A 26,888-nucleotide genomic window follows, 5' to 3' on the forward strand; every position below is an offset into this window, starting at 1 on the left:
TCACGCGGTCTGCACGTCCAGCATGAACGCTGGTCCAACTGAGGCGCCAGGTGGAAATGGCATGGCAAGCCGTTCCACAGGACTACATCCAGCATCTCTACGATCGTCTCCATGGGAGAATAGCAGCCTGCATTGCTGCGAAAGGTGGATATACACTGTACTAGTGCCGACATTGTGCATGCTCTGTTGCCTGTGTCTATGTTCCTGTGGTTCTGTCAGTGTGATCATGTGATGTAGCTGACCCCAGGAATGTGTCAATAAAGTTTCCCCTTCCTGGGACAATGAATTCACGGTGTTCTTATTTCAATTTCCAGGAGTGTAGCACTGAATGCAGTTGCAAAATTATATCGCTGAATGGCATAGCTCACGAGATACAATGTTACAAACATTGAAATGTGTGAAATACTTGCTTTTGCTTAAAATGGAGAACAAATTACTCAGACTACAGTACCCTCTGTAAGTGTGGAAACACCAAACAACAGTGCAAAATGGAAGTGATCTATGTGAGTTACTGGTTAGAATACAGAATAGTATGCTCAAACAACAATTAATAATGACACAGTATTTTACAAATAATTATTGTACATATACATACATATTGGTACATACAAGTATTGCTCATTTTTATATAAACTGACTTTTCCTGTCTAAACAGTTCTACTAAACACACCAGGTGGCGCCAATAAACAGCATGACTGTGTAGAGGTATGTTGTTCACAGTTTTGTTCACTTGTAGTTATTTTTGTACGAAGGAAGGACACACTGCGATAGAAGGTAGTACACACAGCAAAAGTAACTGAAAATGGCCACAAGATGTCAGATTCCTTATGATGTGTGAGTAAAGATAATCACTTTGCACCAAGAAGGCAATAGTGTCCGACAACCATCACAGAAATTGAAAATTTCCATTAGCAGAGTTGTCAAGACTGTACACCAGCAATGAGATAGATTCTCCTACGATGATCGTCCCCACTCAGGAGTACCCGGGAAAATATCAGAATGCCAGAAAAAGTACTTGGTAATGACCAGTAAATGTAGCAGATTCAAAAGTGTCCATAAATTGATTGCTGAACTAAACACAATGAGCATACACCAGTGGGTGAGTCAACAGTGAGACGACACGTGGCAGAAAACAACCTCCAGTGTTATGTTAGCAGGAAGGAAAACATTTTTACATCCTGTTAATAAGAATAAAAGAGTAAATGGCTTCAATGGGTTACAGCGCACCAACACTGGACATCCAAGGATGACAAATCCAAGTTCAAAACATTTGGAATAAAACACCATTGATTCGTACACAAGTAAACACCATTGATTCGCACACTGTTTACCCGACGAATGGTTGATTCCTCAGTGCGTAATTCCAACTGTGATGGTATGGGGACCTTTGGAGGGAATAAAGTTAGAGATTTGGTGAAAGTAGTTGGAAAAATGAACCAAAAGGATTATCGTGCTATTTCAGCAACATGCCAAGGCATGCGTCTGATTGGGAAAGGGTTTGTCTTGCAGCAAGGCAACGACCGAAAACATACATCCCCACCTGTGTCAGAACTATGTGAAGTCTTAAGAGGTTCAGAAAATTTTGAAAAACATGCAGTGGCCACCCCAGTCCCCTGATTGTAACCCAATTGAGCTACTGCAGTATGGGTTAGGCAGGGCAATCCAAAAACTGGGAATCTGTGAGGGACACACTTATGGGAAGTCCTGGAGCAAGAACGGAACCAAATGAAAGCCTGCCAAAACTGACCCATCACATGCCGAAAGTATGCAAGACAGTGACTGAAGAAATGTGTGGCTATTCTGAGGAATGGAAATTGAATGGGGATCACTGTTATCAGTTGCAGAGGGATATAAGAGGAATCATTGTCGACCGGTACACATTTTCGCTAAGCGTTATAAGCCTGGCTGGATGATGGATCCACTTTCTTCAGTGTGAACGCAAAAATACAGCCGACCTTCTGTGGGAATCTCTAACAAGGGAACCTCCCCATCCCCCTCAGATTTAGTTATAAGTTGACACAGTGGATAGGCCTCGAAAAACTGAACACAAATCAGTCGAGAAAACAGGAAGAAGTTGTGTGGAACTATGAAAAAAATTAGCAAAATATACAAACTGAGTAGTCCATGCGCAACATAGGCAACGTGAAGGATAATATGAGGGCGCCGTGGTCCCGTGGTTAGCATGAGCAGCTGTGGAACGAGAGGCACATCCTTTCATCCACTAATTGCACGGTTTTGCGGTGTGGTCGCAAAACACAGACACAAAACTTATTACAGTGAACAGAGACGTCAATGATCGAACGGACAGATCATAACTTTGCGAAAATAAAATTTTCACTCGAGGGAGGACTTGAACTAAGGACCTCTCGTTCCGCAGTTGTTCATGCTAACCACAGGACCAGGGCGCTCCTGAGTTCATACTATCCTTGACGTTACCTATCTTGCACATGGACTACTCAGTTTGTATATTTTGCTAATGTTTTCATAGTTCCACACAACTTCTTCCTATTTTCTCGATTGATCTGTGTTCAGTTTTTCAAGGCCTATCCGCTGTGCCAACTTATAACAAAATCTGAGGGGGGTGCGATGGGGAGGTTCCCTTGTAAGTAGCGAACAGGAGTATAATGGACTGGGACTGCGGATAGATGGCACCCAATGGGAGTGTTGATCGGCCGTGAGGCCCACTGAGATAGTACATGCAGTTGCGATAATGCGGAGTTCCGGGTGGCGCACTGGTTGCCATACCTGCCTAGAAAGCAGGAGATCCCAGGTTCGAATCCCGGCCCAGTACATTTTCAAATACCACTCCGACGAATCTAAAATATAATAGTTGCATTTACTTATGTATTGCTTGAGCTTAATAAACCTTAAAAAAAAAAAAAACAATAAAATGCAATTTTATAATGTATTTTGTTTCCAGTGTCCATAACTGCCTGGTGTTCCTAAACTTATGGAGGTTAGTGTATATTCATCCATTGCTTCATAATGGGAGTACTTAGCAACTTCCAACAAACTTTAAGCACAATTTCAAGCCTTCTATAAACTTTTCTCACTTCCGTTCTTGAGGTCACACATTTAACACATTAACTCATTTGTAAAAAAAACCAAATGTTTGGAACTGTTTTATACATTGAAGTTGGATTCTTCCAGGAATCGGGGGTTTGCTGCTATCTGGTCTAAATTATTTTTCAATTGGTTTTGATCTTCTGTTGATTGTACTAGATACGAACCAAGAGGTTTATATACAAACAATGTAAGAAGACTGCTTAGATTGCCTTCTAAATTGTTTACATAGGCTAGGAATAGGAAAGAGCCTATAAAACTTTCTTGGGGAACTCCAGAAATTACTTCTGTTTGACTTGACAACTTTCTCTCAATTACTATGAATTGCCAGCACTTTGGCAGGAAATCACTAATCCAGTTACATAACTTCGACAATACTCCGTGGGCACACAATCTGATTACAAGCCACCTGTGTGCAACAGTACCAGAAGCCTTCTGAGAATCTAGAAATATGGAATCAGATCAAGATCACCTGTTGATAGCTGTCCTTACTTTATGTGAAAGAGAGGTACACAAGAACAATGTTTTCTGGAACTGTGTTGACCATGTGTCAATATGTCATTTTCTCCGAGGTAATTCATAATTTTCAAACACAGCTGTTAGTGTCATTGTTGCACTTGATAGAAATGATGTTCAAAGTGTGTGCTGCACGATTTACGTTGTCAGTAGTGTTAGTGTCATGATTTGCCATTAGGCACCGGTACTGATACTGGTATGATGATATAGGGTTGAAACACAGGCATCAGTGTGTACTGCAGTTTAGACAGTTAACATATGTATGTATATCAAAACAACAGCAAGAGTGCTGTTGCTCTTCACAAGTGCAGATGCATTACAGGAATACAGAGAGTTCCTCTTTTTGCAAAGTGGGTTGAAGAGCACAATTTAGAATTTCACATTAGTTGGCGATTCAGGAACTGTTCATGATAGAGACTGATACCCAATTGCATTACAAATTGTTGAAGATATTACCATTACCACAGCTGAGAATGCTGGATGCAATTTGCAATCTTCGAGCAGTGCACAAGCTGTGTCGCAACAACTGAACATTCCGTGGCTCACCGTTCAAAAAAGTACTGCGAACAATTGTGAAATGGAATCTCTTACGCGACTGCAGGCTACTGGAGATGCAGATGGTTATCACAGTACAAAGTCTGTATCCCTTCCTGTAAACATTGCACACAAGTAACAAATATTACCATCTCATATGGAAATTACAAGGGTTGACTGAAAAGTAATGCCTCCACCTTCATAGCCCTTCAACAGTTGGCAGCATTGGTATGCAGCAGGTACTGGCTTGTTCTGTAACCTCTTGTCTACAGCTCCAGTTGGCAAGCAGCCTTAGCATTGAACCATTGTGTTGTTACAGTGTACTGTATGGAACCCTGAGCAGATGGTCGGTCAATGCGATTTAAGCAACATGCAGTCATTGAATTCCTGACAGCAGAAGGCATTACCCCAAAGGAGATTCATCAGAGAATGAAAGCAGTTTATGGCAATTGTGACGATGTGAGTACTGGGTGAGTAAGTTTAAAAACGTTGAGGCGGGAACAACTGACCTGCATGGCAAAGAAAGGGTTGGACATCCTGTGACAGCAACCACCGAGTTTCACAAGCAAAATGTTGACAGATTGATTCAGGATGATCGTCGTATCACTCGGAGAGAAATTGCAAGCATGATCAGCATTTCACAAGAACGTGTGGGCCACATTATTGCTTTGTTTGACCATCGGAAGATCTGTTCACGATAGATACCCCGGATGCTGACTCCTGAAATGAAAGCGCACGGACTTGAAATTTGCCAGGAACTCCTCTTGCATTACAAGAATGAAGGTGATGCCTTAATCCATTCAACTGTGACAGGAGACGGAACGTGGGTACACCATTACGACCTGGAGATGAAATGTCAGTCTACTGAATTTCGACACAAAGACTCACCCCAGAAAAAGAAATTCAAGATGCAGCCCTCAGCTGGAAAAATCATGGCCACAGTGTTCTGGGACGCAGATGGTGTTATCCGTGTCAATTTCTTTGATCACAGAACAACAACAAATTCAGAGCGTTATATCTCAATGCTGCGAATTCTGAAATGGTGACTAACAAGGGTCTGAAAGGAAAATGGAAATGTTTTCCTGCAGCACGCCAATGGCAAACCACACACTTCACATGCCACCACAGCAGAACTTCAGAGACTGAATGTCACCACCGTATGGCATCCTCAGTATAGTCGAGATTTAGCACCGTCTGACTTCCATCTGTTCCTGATAATGAAAGACGATCTGCGGGGACTTCATAACGCTTCTGATGAACAAATTGAAAGAACTGTGAGACTGTACAACAATACTACTGACGCAGGCTGAGATAAAGGATACAATGGAATGTTGGGAGAGTCCACTTAAAAGGAAGTAACCCAGGCAGGCGAACATCAAATGGCACGCGCGACTAACAATCATACGGCACTGCGGAAAGTGCTTTTTGAACATCCCGTATACCATTGGATTGAACTAAAATTAATTTAGAGGTAACTGCTTGAATACTTTTCACATTTCAGATATTCCTAATTGCTGGATCCACGGTATACGAGGTGCATTCAAGTTCTAAGGCCTCCGATTTTTTTTTTTAACTAACTACTCACCCGAAATCGATGAAACTGGTGCTACTTCTTGACGTAATCGCCCTGCAGACGTACACATTTTTCATAATGCTGACATCATGATTCCATGGCAGCAGCGAAGCCTTCTTTAGGAGTCTGTTTTGACCACTGGAAAATCGCTGAAGCAATAGCAGCATGGCTGGTGAATGTGTGGCCACAGAGAGTGTCTTTCATTGTTGGAAAAAGCCAAAAGTCACTAGGAGCCAGGTCAGGTGAGTAGGGAGCACGAGGAATCACTTCAAAGTTGTTATACGAAGAAACTGTTAGGTAACGTTAGCTCGATGTGCGGGTGCATTGTCTCGGTGAAACAGCACACGCGCAGCCCTTCCCTGACGTTTTTGTTGCAGTGCAGGAAGGAATTTGTTCTTCAAAACATTTTCGTAGGATGCACCTGTTACTGTAGTGCCCTTTGGAACGCAATGGGTAAGGATTACACCCTCGCTGTCCCAGAACATGGACACCATCATTTTTTCAGCACCGGTGGATACCCGAAATTTTTTTGGTGGCGGTGAATCTGTGTGCTTCCATTGAGCTGACTGACGCTTTGTCTCTCTATTAAAAAATGGCATCCACGTCTCATCCATTGTCACAACCGACGAAAAGAAAGTCCCATTCATGCTGTCGTTGCGCGTCAACATTGCTCGGCAACATGCCACACAGGCAGCTGTGTGCTCTTCAGTCAGCATTCGTGGCACCCACCCGGATGACACTTTTCGCATTTTCAGGTCGTAATGCAGGATTGTGTGCACAGAACCCACAGAAATGCCAACTGTGGAGGCGATCTGTTCAACAGTCATTCGGCGATCCCCCAAAACAATTCTCTACACTTTCTCGATTGTGTCATCAGACCGGCTTGTGCGAGCCCGAGGTCGTTTCGGTTTGTTGTCACACGATGTTCTGCCTTCGAAAAACTGTCGCACCCACGAACGCACTTTCGACACATCCATAACTCCATCACCACACGTCTCCTTCAACTGTCGATGAATTTCAATTGGTTTCACAATACGCAAATTCAGAAAACGAATGATGGCACGCTGTTCGAGTCAGGAAAACGTCGCCATTTTAAGTATTTAAAACGGTTCTCATTCTTGCCGCTGGCGGTAAAATTCCATCTGCCGTACAGTGCTGCCATCTCTGGGACGTATTGACAATGAACGCGGTCTCATTTTAAAACAATGCGCATGTTTCTCTCTCTTTCCAGTCTGGAGAAAAAAAATCGAAGGCCTTAGAACTTGAATGCACCTCGTACAAGTAATGTAATTCAAAAGGAACTGTTAACCGACACCACAGTCGGATCACTCTCATGTGAACAAAATAAAAGAGAACCGTACGGGGCAGGGTGGTCCACGCACCTTGAGCGTGAGATTGGCGAACGTGTCGGTGACTTCGGGCAGCAGAAGCAGGTCGTGGTGGCGGTCTCGCTCGTCCTCCAGCTCGCGCACCGTGTCCCTCGGGAGACCGGCGGTCCCCAACACGAAGTAGCAGCGCACGTCGCCGTCCTGCGGGCAGGAGCGGAACCACGTGTCGCGCAGCGTGTCGCGGGCGCCCTCGTTGGCCGGCGCCGACACCACCAGCACTACCAGGAAGCGGCCGGGCGGCCGCTCCGGCGGAGGTGGCCGCTCCGGGCACGCCGGCCACGGCGAGGGCAGCCCGCCGCTCGTCACGGCCAGCAGAAGGAAGCTGCCGGCCAGGACGAGCGCCACCGCCACGTACGCGACGGAGAAGAAGCGCCGCACCAGCGCGTGCAGCAGCAGTCGCGTCAACATGGCGCCCGCCCGGCTGTGGTGCAAAACACAAATCGGTGGAATAGTGTTTACTACGGCAAACTGAACACACTGTACTGGTATCGAAGTGGTTGGCGTGCGAGAAATGTGCACACTTCCTGAGAAGTATACAGAGAAGTTGCAGCATTAGAAAATTGTAGCGAAATGCAGGAAGATCTGCAGCGGATAGGCACTTGCTGCAGAGAGTGGCAACTGACTCTTAACAGAGACAAATGTAATGTATTGCGAATACATAGAATGAAGGATCCTTTATTGTACAATTACATGATAGCGGAACAAACACTGGTAACAGTTACTTCTGTAAAATATCTGGGAGTATGCATACGGAACAATTTGAAGTGAAATGATCGTATAAAATTAGTTGTTGGTAAGGCAGGTACCAGGTTGAGATTCAATGGGAGAATCCTTAGAAAATGTAGTCCATCAACAAAGGAGGTGGCTTACAAAACACTCGCTTGACCTATACTCGAGTATTCCTCATCAGTGTGGGATCTGTGCCAGGTCGGGTTGACGGAGGAGATAGAGAAGCTCCAAAGAAAAGCGACGCGTTTCGTCACAGGGTTATTTGATAACCGTGATAGCATTGCGGAGATGTTTAGCAAACTCGAGTGGCAGACTCTGCAAGAGAGGCCTCTTCATCACGGTATAGCTCGCTCGCCAGGTTTCGAGAGGATGCATTTCTGGATGAGGTGGCGAATATATTGCTTCCCCCCTACTTATACCTCCCGAGGAGATCACAAATGTAAAATTAGAGAGATTCGAGTGCGCACGAAGGCTTTCAGAGAGTCGTTCTTCCCACGAACCGTACGCGACTGGAACAGAAAAGGGAGGTAATGACAGTGGCACGTAAAGTGCCTTCCGCCACACACCGTTGGGTGGCTTGAGGAGTATAATTGTAGATGTAGATGCTAATTCAGATTCTGACCATCTAGTAGGCCCCAAAATGAGACAGAAACTTGCTGTGTCTCCCAAAGGAAATAGCACTAGAGCAAAGAAATGGAATACATAAAAACTGAAAGATAGGTCTACTATTCAACAGAATCAGAACAGATTGACACACAAGTTACAAACAAAAGGTGGTGGAGACCGTATAGACAAAGAATGGAACTCTATTAAAAATGCCATTCTGACAACAGCTTGTTAGATACTGGTGGAAACAAGGAGAATCAGAAATGGAGACTGGTATGATGATGAATGCAGACAGGCAGCAGAACAGAAAAACAAAGTGAGGCTGGAATGCTTACAGCAAAATACGTGATCAGATCAGGCATTATACAGGGTGTTTTAATGCTTTATAATATTTATTGTATTAAACTTACAGTTATAAATGATATGTTAAATGAAAGAGCAACTCAAACAGTTTTACCAAGAACCTATTAATGTTCATTGTGAACACAATTTGTCACACAGCACACATCAAGTCCCAAACGCTGGTAAGTGTGTCTTCAGTGATTGTAGCAACAGCTGCTTCAATCTGGTTTGTTAATTCAGGGAGGTCTTCTGGTAACAGAGGCACATACACACAATCCTTGATGAAGCCCCAAAGGAAAAAATTGCATGGCATTAGGTCAGGCGAATGTGGAGGCCAAGCAAAGCAAGCCCTGTTATTGGGCCCCTTGCGGCCTATCCAGCGCTCGGCTATAGGCTTGACGTGTGCCGTGTGACAAATGGTGCTCACATTGAACATTTATAAGGTTCTTGGTAGAACTGAGTTGCTCTTTCATTTGACATATCATTTATAGCTGTATGTTTAATGTAATAAATATTATGAAGCGTTAAAACTCCGATATTCATTTATAAACACCCTGCATAATGAAAAGAGAGAGAGGCAGAAAGGGTGTGTAGGAGAGAAAAAAAGGGTAAGTCGTAAGGAGAAAGATAGACGAATGGAAGAGTACCGTCAAAGGAATGAGAGCAGGAAGTTTTGTAAAAAAAATTAAAGAAACAACTCAAGAAAAACAGACAGAAAACAACAGCATGTAAGGGAAAAAGAGAGAAATTTGCTGACAAATAAATAAGGTGTTCTGGATTGATTGAGAGAATACGTCAAGGAAATTCTGGAGGACTATTCAAGCAGAAATGTGCAACCACACTATTACACTGCAAATCCAAAGATGGAGAACCCACATTACAGGAGCTACAGAAGATGTTGCACTGTCTGAAAAAACTAGAAGAGACCAGGTCTGATGGAATAACAGCAGAACTGTTGAAAAATGGGGAATTGGTCTCCATAAGTAAATCCACAAACTTATGAAGTTGATACAGAATCAGGAAAGAACCCCAGAATAGTGGACCTTATGAATAATTCAACCAATCCATAAAAAAGTAGACAAGACTTGTTCAAATTACCGAGGCAGTACCCTGCTCAATGTAACTATAAAATTCTCCCTAGTATTATTTATAACAGAAGTTCCTTATGCAGAGGAGACTCTGGGAGAATATCAGTGTCAATTTTGGCCTAATAGACCAACAAAAGATCACATATTTGTGCTGAGGGTAGTACATGAAGAGGTATATGACTATAATATTGTGCTTCATAACTTCTATGTAGACTTCAAGCAGGATTGTATCACAGCTGTCCACAACACGAGCACGAAGAGTCTCTACATTTGGTACCGGGGTTGCATAGACAAGAGCTCTCAAATGCCCCCACATAAATGAAAGTCAAGAGGACTGAGATCAGGAGAGCGTGGAGGCCATGGAATTGGTCCACCTCTACCAATCCATCGGTCACCGAATCTGTTATTGAGAAGCGTACGAACAGTTCGACTGAAATGTGCAGGAGCTCCATCGTGCATGAACCACATGTTGTGTCGTACTTGTAAAGGCACATGTTCTAGCAGCACAGGTAGAGTATCCCGTATGAAATCATGATAACGTGCTCCATTGAGCGTAGGTGAACGAAACTAAAATGAGCTCTAACATGGAAATTAAGCATTTCCGGACACATGTCCACATAACATCTTTTCTTTATTTGTGTGTGAGGAATCTACATGACTACTCTGCAAATCACATTTAAGTGCTTGGCAGAGGGTTCATCGAACCACAATCATACTATCTCTCTACTATTCCACTCCCGAACAGCGAGCGGGAAAAACGAACACCTAAACCTTTCTGTTCGAGCTCTGATTTCTCTTATTTTATTTTGATGATCATTCCTACCTATGTAGGTTGGGCTCAACAAAATATTTTCGCATTCGGAAGAGAAAGTTGGTGACTGAAATTTCGTAAAAAGGTCTCGCCGCGACGAAAAACGTCTATGCTGTAATGACTTCCATCCCAACTCGTGTATCATATCTGCCACACTCTCTCCCCTATAACGCGATAACACAAAACGAGCTGCCCTTTTTTGCACCCTTTCGATGTCCTTCGTCAATCCCACCTGGTAAGGATCCCACACCGCGCAGCAATATTCTAACAGAGGACGAACGAGTGTAGTGTAAGCTGTCTCTTTAGTGGACTTGTTGCATCTGCTAAGTCTCCTGCCAATGAAACGCAACCTTTGGCTCCCCTTCCCGACAATATTATCTATGTGGTCCTTCCAACTGAAGTTGTTCGTAATTTTAACACCCAGATACTTAGTTGAATTGACAGCCTTGAGAATTGTACTATTTATCGAGTAACCGAATTCCAACGGATTTCTTTTGGAACTCATGTGGATCATCTCACACTTTTCGTTATTTAGCGTCAACTGCCACCTGACACACCATACAGCAATCTTTTCTAAATCGCTTTGCAGCTGATACTAGTCTTCGGATGACCTTACTAGACGGTAAATTACAGCATCATCTGCGAACAGTCTAAGAGAACTGCTCAGATTGTCACCCAGGTCATTTATATAGATCAGGAACAGCAGAGGTCCCAGGACGCTTCCCTGGGGAACACCTGATATCACTTCAGTTTTACTCGATGATTTGCCGTCTATTACTACGAACTGCGACCTTCCTGACAGGAAATCACGAATCCAGTCGCACAACTGAGACGATACCCCATAGCTCCGCAACTTGATTAGAAGTCGCTTGTGAGGAACGGTGCCAAAAGCTTTCCGGAAATCTAGAAATACGGAATCAACTTGAGATCCCCTGTCAATAGCGGCCATTACTTCGTGCGAATAAAGAGCTAGCTGCGTTGCACAAGAGCGATGTTTTCTGAAGCCATGCTGATTACGTGTCAATAGATCGTTCCCTTCGAGGTGATTCATAATGTTTGAATACAGTATATGCTCCAAAACCCTACTGCAAACTGACGTCAATGATATAGGTCTGTAGTTAAATGGATTACTCCTACTACCCTTCTTGAACACTGGTGCGACCTGCGCAATTTTCCAATCTGTAGGTACAGATCTATCGGTGAGCGAGCGGTTGTATATGAGTGCTAAGTAGGGAGCTATAGTATCAGCGTAATCTGAAAGGAACCTAATCGGTATACAATCTGGACCTGAAGACTTGCCCGTATCAAGCGATTTGAATTGCTTCGCAACCCCTAAGGTATCTACTTCTAAGAAACTCATGCTAGCAGATGTTCGTGTTTCAAATTCTGGAATATTCCATTCGTCTTCCCTTCGTTTCCTGAAAGTGTGGCCGTACCTTTTTGTAACACCCTGTATAGGCATGAAGCCAACTCAGATTTATGCACATACTGATGATGCAGCAATTATCAGTGGAAAAAGTGTTTCACAAGAGAGAACCATAGGCGATTATAAATACTAAATGATTTGCTTTGTATACCACCTGAGTATGTTTCACTTATCCAAACAACACTACCTATGGGTCTTGCTTTATTCAGCACTTGCACATACAAGAGCGCGGAGCGAACTGCCTTCGGCCAGAGCACACACAGTATACGAGGAGCATTTGAAAAGTCCATGCAAAAATAAAAACTACTTACATGTTTGGGATAAACCTTTTTTATTTTTCGACATAGTCGCTATTAGACTTATACACTTTGTCCAACGCTGTTCTAATTTGTTGATCCCTTCTGAATAATAGGAATTGTCCAAGTCTGCAAAATAGCTATTAGTTGCAACAATCACCTCCTCGTCTGAATAAAATCTTTGTCCTGCCAGCCATTTCTTCAAATTGGGGAACAAATACTAGTCCGAGGGAGAATAGTCTGGAGAATAGGGGGGATGTGAAATGAGTTGGAATCGTATTTCCTTTAATTTTGCGACCACAACTGCTGAGGTTTGTGCTGGTGAATTGTCGTGATGGAAAAGGACTTTTGGCGGTCCAATCGCTGGTGTTTTTCTTGCAGCTCGGTTTTCAAACAGTCCAGTAACGCTGAATAATATGAACCGTAATAGTTTTACCCTTTTCCAGATAATCGAGGAGGATTATCCCTTACGAATCCCAAAAGACAGTTGCCATAACCTTTCCGGCCGAAGGAATGGTCTTCACCTGTTTTGGTGCAAATTCTCCCTTGGTAACCCATTGTTTAGATTGTTGTTTGCGAGCAATCGTGGAACCCATCTTGCGGATAGCTTTCTCATGTCCAAATGTTTATGCAAAATATTATGTATCCATATATTCAAGATGCCCACAGCACTAGCAATCTCATGTACCTTAACTCTTCTGTCATCTATCACCATATCATGGGTTTTATCAATGATTTGTGGAGTCGTAACCTCCACAGGGTGTCCAGAATGTTCAGCGTCACTTGTGGCCATATGGCCACTCAAAAAATTTTGAAACCACTTATAAACTGTTCTAATCAAAGGTGCAGAGTCACCGTAATGTTTATCAAGCTCCTCTTTAGTCTCCAGAGGCGTTTTGCCTTTCATAAAGTAACATTAAATCAGCACACGGAATTCTTTTTTCTTCAATTTTTGACAATCACTCGACATCCTTGATCGACACGAATGCCAAACTCAAAGAAATAGACCAATATGGCTGAAACTTGGTATGTGTTCTTTCCAAAGATGCTACTAACTAAACATAACCTCGATACGTGCTGGCGGTGCCATCTCTTGGACTTTCAAACGGCCCTCGTAGATGCTGCGTTGGACAGAATAATGGTGGGACGGATAACTGATCTATCCTACACGAAGTGTGGGGCTTTTACAACAGATGGCAACTCTCTGACGTCCACCGAGGCAACAGATGCAAGCGTACATAGCGCACAATCATGGGTCGGATCAGTCAGCAGGCCACGTGCAAGTCATGGTTGGTGTTGTTTAATTAAGCAAGTCTTTGTATCCATAAATACTGAAATGCTGCATACCCATGCAGAATGTACAGGCATGTTGTTCGTATACAGATACTGTGATGACACTACCCATGCGGCTCTGAAAGAATACCACAGACTTTTCCTTGAGGGACGAACTACCTATGTCAGGTTATTTCCCACAGTTTTCATATATTACGTGAACTCAGAACACCACCCAGTGTACAAGTAAAACCAGACTGTGAGGCCATCCAGCTAGCTGAGGAAAGAGAAGGCATTATTGCAATGGTACAACAGAATACCACAACCAGTACATGGCGCACTAGTTGTTGCCTCGATATTCTGCGCATGTGAGTGCGGCGTCTGTTACGTTCTGAAGGCTTGTACCCATTCCATGTGCAGCCTTTGCAACATCCCGATGACTCAGTGGGGTCAACGGAGGTGTCCGATCCCACCTATCGGCTTCAACCTGTGACGTAAGGGTGTCGTGTTGTATGACGTCATGACGGCACGGAGTTTAGTTTATGAGTGTATTGTATTTGTAGACGCCGTCTTGTTGTGGTTGGTGGTATCCTCTGGTGGTGTATTGGGTTCATTAGGGTGTCAGTGCTGGGAGTGTGCATTTATCGGTAGAAGAATGGCAGTTAGTTTCGGCAAGTTAGGAATTAAGTTTCCGGTGTGTTTATGTTATTGTGGTGTCGTTTGATGTTATCGGTTTGCTGTCTATTGCGCGGTAAGTCATTTAATTCAATTTGTGGCTTCTTTTGTTAGGTACAGATATGACTTCTAAGTTTAATAGCATGTGTCTGTGGGCTGAAATGGGGACGACATGTCGTCCGTCATTAAGATTCTGCAACTTTTTGGGCTTGTGACGGAGACAGTTAAATGTGGGGTATGCCAGCAGAATATGCGAGTTTGGGGTTAGTATGTAGTGCTGGAACTTTTTTATGGTAAGTAGTCTTTTTTTTGTGGGTCTATTGTTCATGTGTTATGATCTTCCGTGGTGTTTTTATGTGTTGTTGGTTTGGTGTTATTTACTGCATGTGTTGGCGTTTTTTTTTTTTTTTTTTTTTTTTTTTTTTTTTTTTTTTTCCGGCACTTGTAGTTGATTTATGTATCTTAGAGGGAAGTACTCTATTTCAATTTTCAGCTGTATTTGGGCTGCTTAGGTCATGGGAAGTGACCGATAGCAATTTGTTGTCATAGCTCTGTGTGACTTGGTATCATGAGTTGCTGTTGACTATATAGGTCAAGGGAAGTGTACAATTCCAAAGTGTTGTAGCTATGTGTTCTGGTATAGTGAGCTGCTGTTGACCTATATAGGTCAAGGGAAGTGTCCAATTCCAATTTTTGTTGTTTTAGGTGTTGGTTTTATGGTATTGATAGTTGCAGTGTGATTATAATTTTTGGAGTAGTTGGTTTTTATTTTGTGGTTTCGACAACTGTGGTTGAACTATGTAGATGAAGGGAAGTAACCGATTCCTGCCGATATTGTAAGTGTAGCGGAACTTGGGAATTTTGTGTGTTTTTATGTCATCGTCTTGTGTGGTTTGGGATTGTGGTGTATGTGTGTCTGTATGTTTATATTTAGTTTGTCCCCACCCAGAACCCCCCAATCTCCCACGTTCGTCCCGTTAGTTTGATTATATTTTTGGAGAGAGATGTGTGTGTTGGTGTTATATGTATTTTCGTGTTTGTTGTCATTTATGTAATGACACCATAGGCATCATACTGGTGACGTCATGGGTCAAAGCAGATGGGTGGAATCAGACGCTTCTGTATTCCCCAATTTTGTCAATGATTGACTGTACAGACATATGTCATGCTACACACTTTATTTACAGACAAGGCTACACTTTTACACGTAATGGTATTGTGAACACCTGCAATTCTCACACATGGGGGAAGTGGAACTCACATGACACTAGGGAAATAATATCCCAAGTTAGGTTCCCAGTGGACATCTGGTGAGGTATCATTGGTGACCTCTGACTCTTGAAGCGCCAGCTGTCGGGTGTGTTCTTGGCGCATAGCTGCTAGCGCAGGGTTCCATGTTGAACTTAGCTGATAGCCTTTGACCCTGTTAACAAGGTTACATGGAGTCTTATCTCAATAGATTCTTTGATGATACTCTCACTAGCTCGGCACAACATTTTGGTTTCCTTAAATTCGAATGTACGTCCCTCATTGAAGCTATGTTCTGCCACTGCTGACTTATCTTAAGCTCCTGATGTATGCATCTAATGTGTTCTATGCAGTATTGTGAGATGTAGTACTGTGTTTCTCCTATGACTGGTGGCCAGTACATTGTATGTAATGGGCATTTGCTGTTTATTAGATGGGAAACATACAAGATCATCAAAAAATACCAACTTCGGAAACCAAATATGACAACAGTAGAACAGAGGGCACTAAGACTGCTGAAAGAAGATGAAAACGCAATAGCCCTACCTGCTGGCAAAGGAAATGCTACACTTTCATTACGTGCTGGCGATTACCACTAGAAAATAACAGCTCTGCAACAGGATCTGGTCTACAGGAAGCTGAAGAACAATCTAACAACAAACATGAGAAGTTCACAGATTTGATTTTGAAAGCCAAGTACTGTCACCACAGCCGTTCTATTGATCAGTTTACAAAAGAAATGGGGCAATGAACCAACTATAGCCTTGCTGAAAGAACCAGCAAGCACTAAACTGCTGCATCACATAGAAAGAATTCAAATTCTAAATTGTCACTACCACATCATAACATAAAACTTATGAAACATAAAAATCCTAGAAAAACTGAAGATATAGTAAAAGTCAAGGTATACGCTAAAAAATTACAAGTAAATCATAAAAACTTAATTATGTACCATATTAACAATAAACTATCACTATATTGCTTTATGATATTTGTGCTTGGGACTGCTAAAATCAACCTAGAATATATGAAAGAAAGTGGATGCTTCTTCAGTTAAATCAAATAGCTGCTTTCCCTCTTTCCTGACGAAGCAACCGCTGGTTGCGAAAGCTCGAAATTTTGTGTGTGTGTTTTTTTTTATTGTGCCTATCTACCGGCGCTTTCCCACTTGGTAAGTCATGGAATCTTTGTTTTTAATATATTTTTCCCATGTGGAATGTTTCTTTCTATTTTACTTACATCATTAAAATGTTTATATACATATACAAATACAGGGACCTGATTCCAGTACATTAGCAAACATTAAAATGAACACTTCATCTTCCCCTCTAACTAAAAGAAATTTGGAATCTTTGACTCTTGCTAATCATATAACTTGTCAAAGATGCAGGTAAAGAGGGATGTTACAATTTTCTTTTGAGCAGTGGGGATTCCAAATTTCTTGCTTCTACATCTACATCTATACACTGCAAACCACTGTGAAATGCACAGCAGAGGGAATATTACACTGTACCAGCTATTGGGGCTTTGTCACATTTCATTGAAGTACAGAGTGCGGGAAAAATGATTGTTTAAACATCTCTGTGAGTGCTGTAATTAATCTAATCCTATCTTCATGATCCTATTAGGTTGGGTATATTCTTAGAGTCATCACTTAAAGCCAATTCCTTATTGGTATAGTTTAAAGAGTCTGCCAGTTCAGTTTTTTCAACATTCAGTGACACACTCCCGCAGGCCAAACAAAATTGTGACCATTTGTGCTGCCCTTCTCTGTATATGTTCAATACCCTTTGCCAGTCCTGTTTGGTATGGCTGGCCGTGGTGGCCGAGCGGTTCTAGGCGCTTCAGTACGGAACTGCGCGACTGCTACGGTCGCAGGTTTGAATCCTCCCTCGGGCATGGATGTGTATGATGTCTTAGCTTAGTTAGGTTTAAGTAGTTCTAAGTTCTAGGGGACTGATGAAATCAGATGTTAAGTCCCATAGTGCTCTGAGCCATTCGTTTCATATAGATCCCACATACTTGAGCAATATCCCAGGATAGATCAAATGAGTGACTTTTTTGTGTCCTACTTTGTAGATCATTTGCTTTTCTCTAGTATCCTACCAATAAACTGAAAAGCCTACTACCTGCTTTACCCACAACTGAACCTACACAACTGTTCCAGTTCATGTGCTTAATAAGTGTTGCAGCACTGTATTTGAATGAGTTTACCAATTCTGACTGTGACTCATTTATATTATAGTCACAGGATACTATGTTTTTATTCATTTATTTTGTGAAGTGCACAATTTTACATTTCTCAACATTTAAAACTAGGCGTCAATCTTAGCACGGTCAGGCACACAGTTTTAATCTGCCAGGAAGTTTCATATCAGTGCACACTCTGCTGCAGAGTGAAAATCTCATTCTGGAACCCCCCGCTGTGGCTAAGCCATGTCTCCGCAATATCCTTTCTTTCAGGAGTGCTAGTTCTGCAAGTTTCGCAGGAGAGCTTCTGTAAAGTTTGGAAGGTAGGAGACAAGGTACTGGCAGAAGTAAAGCTGTGAGTACCGGGCGTGAGTCGTGCTTCGGTAGTTCAGATGGTAGAGCACATGCCCGCGAAAGGCAAAGGTCCCGAGTTCCAGTCTCGGTCGGGCACACAGTTTTAATCTGCCAGGAAGTTTCATATCAGTGCACACTCCGCTGCAGAGTGAAAATCTCATTCTGGAAACACCCCCCAGGCTGTGGGTAAGCCATGTCTCCACAATATCCTTTCAGGAGTGCTAGTTCTGCAAGATTCGCAGGAGAGCTTCTGTAAAGTTTGGAAGGTAAGAGACGAGGTACTGGCAGAAGTAAAGCTGTGAGTACCGGGCGTGAGTCGTGCTTCGGTAGCTTTGATGGTAGAGCATTTGCCCGCGAAAGGCAAATGTCCCGAGTTCCAGTCTCAGTTGGGCACACAGTTTTAATCTGCCAGGAAGTTTCATATCAGCGCACACTGCACTGCAGAGTGAAAATCTCATTCTGGAAACACCCCCCAGGCTGTGGCAAAGCCATGTCTCCGCAATATCCTTTCTTTCAGGAGTGCTAGTTCTGCAAGTTTCGCAGGAGAGCTTCTGTAAAGTTTGGAAGGTAGGAGATGAGGCCCTGGCAGAAGTAAAGTTGTGAGTACCGAGCAAGAGTCGTGCTTCAGTAGCTCAGGTGGTAGAGCACTTGCCCGCGAAAGGCAAAGGTCCCGAGTTCCAGTCTCGGTCGGGCACACAGTTTTAATCTGCCAGGAAGTTTCATATCAGTGTACACACTCCGCTGCAGAGTGGAAATTTCATTCTGGAATCTTAGCACTACTTCAAAATGTTATCACACTCTGATTGAATATTTGTGCAGCTACTTTCAGACTGTACTTTCTTGCAGATAACTGTATCATCTGTAAAAAGTCTGACATTACTCTTAATATTGTCCACAAGGTTGTTAATATACAATATGAACCGCAAGGGACCCAACACACCTCCCTGTGGTACACCTGAAGTTACTTTTATACCTGTCAGTGACTCTCCATTCAAGATAACTTGCTGCATTCTTCTTTCCAAGACATCCTCAAAGCTGTCACACATTTCACCAGATGCCCCAAACAATTGTCCTTTTCATAATAAGGATATGTGAGGTACTAGCTCAAACAATTTTTGGAAATGGAGAAATGCTGCATCCACCTGACTGACTTGATCTATGGCTTTCAGGATGCCATGTGGGAAAAGTGTAAGATGGGCTTCACGTGATCTATGTTTACAAAATCCATGCTGGTTGGTATGGAGGGGGTGGTTCCCCAAATGGTTGACAGGGATAGTAGGCAGGGGTTTTGTGGATCACATCTACAAACCTTCTTGTAGACACACCACCTGTGCTTTTTCCAACAACTGGGCACAGTCTGTTGTTTGACGGAACAATCACAGACTGTAGTTAACAGAGGGGCTAACTCAACTACAAAATGGGTACAGAATCTGATAGGGATTCCATCAGACCCTGAGGCTTTATTGAATTTCAATGATATCAACTGCTTCTCAATGGCACTTACATAATATCTATTTCACTCGTCTTTCCAGAAGTATAAGAATTAAGTTGGGGCAATACTCCTAGGTTTTCCTTTCTAAAGGAATATTTGAAAACAGTTAAGCATTTCTACTTTTACTTTGCTACACTCAATTTCAGTTGCTGTCTCTTCCACGAGTGAATGAACACTTTCTACCGGTAACAGATTCTACATATGACCAGAACTTATTTGGGTTTTGTCAAAGGTAAATTAACAACATTCTGCTTCCGTCAAACATGTTTCATTCAGTATCTCTCTAACTATAGCTCTATGCATTGTTTTATACTGTTATTGACTAGACTCTTTTTTAAAAAAAAAAAAAAAAATTGTGTCCATATACCATGGGGGATCTCTTCCACTGTGAACTGTCCGGCTGGGTGTATTGAATTTTCTCATGCTGAGAAACCAGAAGGAGTGATTTGTATTATTTTGTAAAAGCTTTCTAAAACCAAGAGCACATAAAAATTTCTTTATTTACAAACAACTCGTTTCGACAGACTTTGTTGTCAACTTCAGGCCTTCAAAAATTTTTCTATAAAATGTGTTTCTTTTGGATTTTGGAAATACGGAAGCGTCCGATCCTGCCCGTCTGCTTTGACCCATGACGTCACAAATATGGCGGAAACGGCCATAAACCACAATTCCAATATGGCGCATATAAAGTCATTACGTACACATTATGAGGAAGAAAATACATTGAAAAACAAACACACACACATTCCACAAAAAGCCTAATGACACTAACAGGACAAACACGGGAAATACGGGGTTTTTGGGTGGGGGCAAACTAAATATAAACAAATTTAGACACCCACCCCCATACAGAACCATGCAAAACGACGAAAAAAACTGACAGCACAAAACTCCCCAATACCACTGGAATCGGACACTTCCCTTGATCTATATAGCTCAACAGCAGTTCCCAATCTCATAAATTGGGATCGAACACTTCCCTTTACCCATATAGCTCAAAAACATCTCCCGATACCAACATTCACAGCCACACATTGGGATCGAACACTTCCCTTGACCTGTTATCCTTACGACATCTCCACATACAGCCGTCCCTGGTCCAAGACGCTGGAACCTCAAGTAAGACTCATTTCTTCACGTCATACTGACCACTTCACGACTTCATCCAAAAACCCAAATAGTTGAAGAAATTTTAATAGAGATAACACACTGCCCCCATCATAGCCGACAACTGAAAACTGTTGACCCTGTCAGTCATATCTATACCTAACAAAGACATAAAAAAAGCAATTTACCAAAATTCACACATGACGCCACATTCGCAAACTAAACCAAAAACATCACCTAACACACCACCAGAGAGCACCACTGATCGCATCAAAACGACACCTACAAACACGCCACTCTCACAAACTAAATTCCGCGCCGTCGTGACGTCACACACCACAACAGCCTAACGTCACGGGTCAAAGCCGATGGGTGGGATCGGACACTTCGGTCGACCCTGGATTTGACTTCATGTCAAGTTGACATGTAGACAAATGTGCTACACTTTATCTACTTGACTACATGGTGTGAGGTCAAACTCAAAATGAACACATCTTAAAACAAAAATTTTTGAAAACCTGAAGATGACAGCAAAGTGTCAAAACTGGCTGTTTACGATCCTATACATTTCAGGCAAACTGGATCCCCCCCCCCAATCTTTTGGTTTCCCCCATCCTCTCCCAACCTAGCCCGCTGTTGCGCCTGTATCACAGTGTCCCGCCTGGTCTCCATGTCCACACGCTCCATACGCTCACCCAAGGTGGTTTCCACCAACTCCCCCTCCCGGATCGATGTCCTCGTGCCTTCCATCTACCCCTCCTCAGGGCTTCCTCCCTCTTCCCCTTCTCTTCTCTTCCTCTGCTTGCCACCTCCTTTCTCCTTTTCACCTCCCCCAGGCTTCTGGCACCTTCCTTCTCCTCTCCTCCCCCCATCCTGGTTTCTCTCTACTGTCTCTCTCCACTCCCGTTTCCCCCCCTCATAACCTTCACCCAGTGGTAGGTCCCCTTCGATGCAGTGATTTTTAAAATTTTCGTTGTGGTGTCAGTATTTCTCCAGTGCTGTGTGCAGTGCTACGTTCCACCAGCACCAACAGTGTCGTCAGCATCATTCATTTGTGTTCCCACTGCGGTGTTTCTTTGTTTTCGTGCCGACTCACATAGTTCGTTCTCTGCATGTGTGTGTGTGTGTCTCTTGTCTATGTTGTTTTTAAATCTACCATTTACACTCATCTATTTTTGTTCTTGTTTATTCACCAATATATACCATTCTATGTTATGTGTTCTTTTCAAATTTGACTATGTTTTTCTCTTGGCTGAAGAACGACGTATTGTGCTGCTGCCAGCCCGCCCCACTTTGGGGAGTGAAAAAGTGCTCTAGATAGTTTTCGGAGAATACATTTAGTATTGTTTTGCAGGGTGTCTTGTCATGCCCACCACTAGCAGAACAAAAAATATTCCAATTGATTGTCGGGCAGTTAAAACCTTCTCCAGTGATCACATTCCCATTAGGGAACTCAAGTATAGGCCGAGTGAGATTTTCTCTTAAGTTGTTGGTTATGTCAGGAAGAGAATCTGGTGGTTGACAGGAGATCGCTATTATAATTTGTTGCCCACCCATGATACTGAGTCTTGCCCAAACAATTTCACATGCAGTTTCAACTTCTGTCTTGGTGGATTTGAGTTTCTTCTCTACTGCAACAAATACACCATTTCCCTATACTGTCAGTATACACTTAAGTTTTCTCCAGTGATCTCACTACTGTAACTGCAGATTTTACCAGCTATCTGTGCATAAAATTACTCTAGTGTCATTGTTTTTTTGAGGATCACTTCAATCTCTGGCAGTTGGTTGCAAATACTTTGGCAGTTAATCATTATGATGCATTTCTGTGGATCTTACACTGATACTTCTGGGTTTCCCACAGCTATCATTACCTAGATTGAACAGAGAGTCGCCTACACTACAAAAACCTTATCTTAGGCAGGAACTTGTTGAGTATCCTAGCAACAGAGTACATAACTCCACACTGAACCCTAGAAAAGGAGACAAAGATTACATAATAACCATTTTCATTTCTAATTTTATGATTCTGCAGCTCACAGTTCAGTTTAAATTTATTTTTATTATTATCAACATATCATGTTGAAAGCATATACACTGAGAGCTACCACAGAAGCACCTACACATCTGAATACGTTGTTACAGAAATGGTCAAACAGCCCAACTATTAGACTTTTTTTAAGTATTATTGTGAGAAAACATATGCATATTCTTCAACCATTTGTTGAGCACTACACGTCATTTGACACAGAAACATGCACCAGTCAGCACACTGCAGGATATGGGATTCTGGTGGAAGAAATGCACTTTCCACTGAGAATTATCTTCAACTCTTATCACAGACAGAAGTTTCTATAAAAGTTTTAAACAGTAACGGACCTGTTTTAAAAACTAATCATTAAATATTCTCTATCAGGGCAATATATTTCATACTGGTACACTAAATTGATAAAACTGTAAAGGTATTCATTACGTTCATCCTACATGTTGTTATGTGGTGCCATATGGACAGCGAGAAAAAGAAAATTATAACGTGTGTCATTCCACCTGCCACTGGGTTCAACTATCAGTTGCTGTAGTACAACTTTTAAAAGGTCACTGCATAGTTTGCGAAAAATGTACATTTTAACCACTTTAGGCAACGATCGTATTGTCCATTAAGTCGGTAGTTTAGTTTATTTATTCGTCCTAAGACCACTCAGTACAACAGTACTGAACACACCAGACACATTACAGAAAAAATAAATACTTATGTAAAACATTCACAAAGTAGAGTAGGATTAAGCGAGGGCAGGACTGGAAATCGACCAAAACTATAAATGCAACAATCCAAGCATTCGCCTTAGTAACAACTGTGGAAAACAACGGAAAACTCAAGTCAGGGTGACTGGACAGGGTACGGAGTTTCCATCCCAACGAATCTGTTAAACGCTGCATTCATTTCAACAGTTTCAGCGTATGCTAAAAGAGTTGTGAATATGTGCGTCCTTTCTCAATATGCGGTGGGTCTGGCCACCTGTGAATGTTTCTATTAATGGGTATAGACGCCAATCAAAGTCCAGTGAATTATACGTACATGTTCGACGAAACTGAAAAAAATCCTCAACAAACTGAACGATTTTCTTTCGTCCAGTATATCACATTTTCGACTTCCTAACGTTGTTTTCTAAATTAATGTTTGTTATCATTATTATCTGGAAACTCACTCTTACTTTGTAGTAATTACACTTAATGAAAATATCAAAACTTCTCAGCAAACTGCCGTGGCTTTTGCATTCTGTCTACAGTTCCGTATTTGATATCTTCTACGAAAACCCAGTGTTGTTTATTTGTATCGCCTTCGGTTTGTTTACAATACAATAAATCTATCACTCACATGGGTGTTCCACAGACGACAAAAACAGTTTTCTCACATGTTTCTACGTATATTAACACTCAAGGTGATAAATCTCCTAAATTCAACTTCACGCAGCTTAACAATGAAGTCGTTTAAAGTTTCGCTTGTTTTCACAACATATGCACTCATTTCATTCACATCTCAGGTCTGATTTGTGACAATATCGATTACTAGCATCAGCCATTTCCATCCATTGCAAAATGTCGACTTCTGTCAGGAACCGCGAAGACAACTGAGATATGCACAAGTGATTATTTCCGTGGCAATTGGTTTTAGTACGCTCATCCTCCTAAGCAGAAAACATGACGTAAACTATTGAAAATAGTGATTTTGTCCTCGTTTTTTCTGTTTGCTCTGCGAGAACAGCTGCACTATGCGATCTTTGATTTAGTGTATCTTTCTGATATACGATTTGATTTAATCAGCTGCAGGCTGCTGTCCTCAATAGTCAATACTCACTACAACGTCGGATCGGATGTTGAATGTTGTTATTTGGGGGAACAATTTCTATACCAGGTAGATTTTGAGTGAAGCAGTTTACTAATCTACCGGGTGTGTTTCGAAATATTTAAATTTGTAACTCCAGAGAATCAAGAAGTGTCGCTGTATCCCTCTACAACATACGTTAAAGTCGATATTGAAGTTAAACATTCGAAGCACTGGAATGATAACGAAAGCAGTCTGGGAATGAAGAAAGATTTTACAGAAAATAAAAAATAGCTTTCGTCGCAGTTTTCGTTTCCATCGTTACTGTAAATCTGCCACTTCAAATATAGCATCTGTAATGCATATCCGATTCCCAATAAGTATTAAAGCACAGATGTACAAAAAGAATTTCCCACAACGGATCATGTTAGACAAACTAATATCCATCTGCGGCAATAGCGTAGTATAGTTTCATTTTGGTTGCCCATGTTGTTGTGGTCTTCAGTCCTGAGACTGGTTTGGTGCAGCTCTCTACGCTAATATATTTGGTGCAAGCTCCTTCATCTCCCAGTACCTACTCCAACCCACATCCTTCCGAATCTGCGTAGTGTATTCATCTGTTGGTCTCCCTCTACGATTTTTACCCTCCACACTGACCTCCAATGCTAAATTTGTGATCCCTTGATGACTCAGGACATGTCCTACCAACCGATCCCTTCTTCTAGTCAAGTTGTGCCACAAACTTGTCTTCTCCCCAATCCTATTCAATACCTTCTCATTAGTTACATGATCCACCCACCTAATCTTCAGCATTCTTCTGTAGCACCACATTTCAAAATCTATTCTCTTCTTGTCCAAACTATTTACCGTCCACGTTTCACTTCCATACATTGCTACACCCAATACAAATACTTTCAGAAATGACTTCCTGACACTTAAATCTATACTCGATGTTAACAAATTTCTCTTCTTCAGAAACACTTTCCATGCCACTGTCAGTCTACATTTTATATCCTCTCTACTTCAACCATCATCAGTTATTTTGCTCCCCAAATAGCAAATCTCCTTCACTACTTTAAGTGTCTCACTTCCTAATCTAATACCCTCAGCCTCACCCGACTTCATTCGACTACATTCCATTATCCTCGTTTTGCTTTTGTTAATGTTCATCTTATATCCTCCTTTCAAGACACTGTCCATTCCGTTCAACTGCTCTTCCAAGTCCTTTGCTGTCTCTGACAGAATTACAATGTCATCGGCAAAACTCAAAGTTTCTATTTCTTCTCCCTGGATTTTAAAACCTACTCCAAATTTTTCTTTTGTTTCCTTTACTGCCTGCTCAATATACAGATTAAATAACGTCAGGGAGAGGCTACAAACCTGTCTCACTCCCTTCCCAACCACTGTTTCCCTTTCATGTCCCTCAACTCTTATAACTGCCATCTGGTTTGTGTACAAATTGTAAATAGCCTTTCGCACCTTTAGAATTTGAAAGAGAGTATTCCAGTCAACATTGTCAAAAACTTTCTCTAAGTCTACAAATGCTAGAAATGTAGGTTTGCCTTTCCTTAATCTTCCTTCTAAGATAAGTTGTAAGGTCAGTGTTGCCTCACGTGTTCCAACATTTCTATGGAATCCAAACTGATCTTCCCCGAGGTCAGTTTCTACCAGTTTTTCCATTCGTCTGTAAATAATTCGCATTAGTATTTTGCAGCTGTGACTTATTAAACTGATGGTTTGGTAATTTTCATATCTGTCAACACCTGCTTTCTTTGGGATTGGAATTATTATGTTCTTCTTTAAGTCAGGGTATTTCGCCTGTCTCTTACATCTTGCTCACCAGATAGTAGAGTTTTGTCAGGACTGGCTCTCCCAAGGCCGTCAGTAGTTCTAATGGAATGTTGTCTACTCCCGAAGCCTTGTTTCGACTCAGGCCTTTCAGTGCTCTGTCAAACTCTTCACGCAGTATCATGTATAGACCCTCTATGTACTCCTTCCAACTTTCTGCTTTCCCCTCTTTGCTTAGAACTGGGTTTCCATCTGAGCTCTTGATATTCATTCAAGTGGTTCTCTTTGCTCCAAAGGTCTCATTAGTTTTCCTGCAGGCTGTATCTATCTTACCAGTAGTGAGATAAGCCTCTACATCCGTACATTTGTCCTCTAGCCATCACTGCTTAGCCATTTTGCACTTCCAGTCGATCTCATTTTTGAGACGTTTGTGTTACTTTTTGCCTGCTTCATTTACTGCATTTTTATATTTTCTCTTTTAATCAATTAAACTCAATATTTCTTCTGTTACTCAACGATTTCTACTAGCCCTCGATCCTCTGCTGCCTTCACTACTTCATCCCTCAG

The 26,888-nt window shown here is 42.1% G+C and overlaps 1 protein-coding gene across 2 annotated transcripts in view; it reads right to left on the minus strand.

Annotated features, from left to right (window-relative positions):
* The window catches only part of LOC126295406 (beta-1,3-galactosyltransferase 6-like), a 77,234-nt gene extending 52,852 nt beyond the window's left edge, over positions 1–24,382 (minus strand). The window contains exons 1-2 of one of the 2 annotated variants that reach the window (XM_049987887.1): positions 24,087–24,382; positions 7,069–7,495 (exon numbers count right to left, since the gene is read on the minus strand). In XM_049987887.1, coding sequence (XP_049843844.1) covers positions 7,069–7,482 — 414 coding nt within the window. In that variant the 5' untranslated portion in view covers positions 7,483–7,495; positions 24,087–24,382. The remainder of the gene's footprint in view (positions 1–7,068; positions 7,496–24,086) is intronic. The other variant, XM_049987886.1, reaches the window with a different exon arrangement.
* Positions 24,383–26,888: the final 2,506 nt, after the last annotated feature.

Source organism: Schistocerca gregaria, chromosome 11, assembly GCF_023897955.1.
Source record: "Schistocerca gregaria isolate iqSchGreg1 chromosome 11, iqSchGreg1.2, whole genome shotgun sequence".
Classification (NCBI taxonomy): Eukaryota; Metazoa; Arthropoda; class Insecta; order Orthoptera; family Acrididae; genus Schistocerca; species Schistocerca gregaria.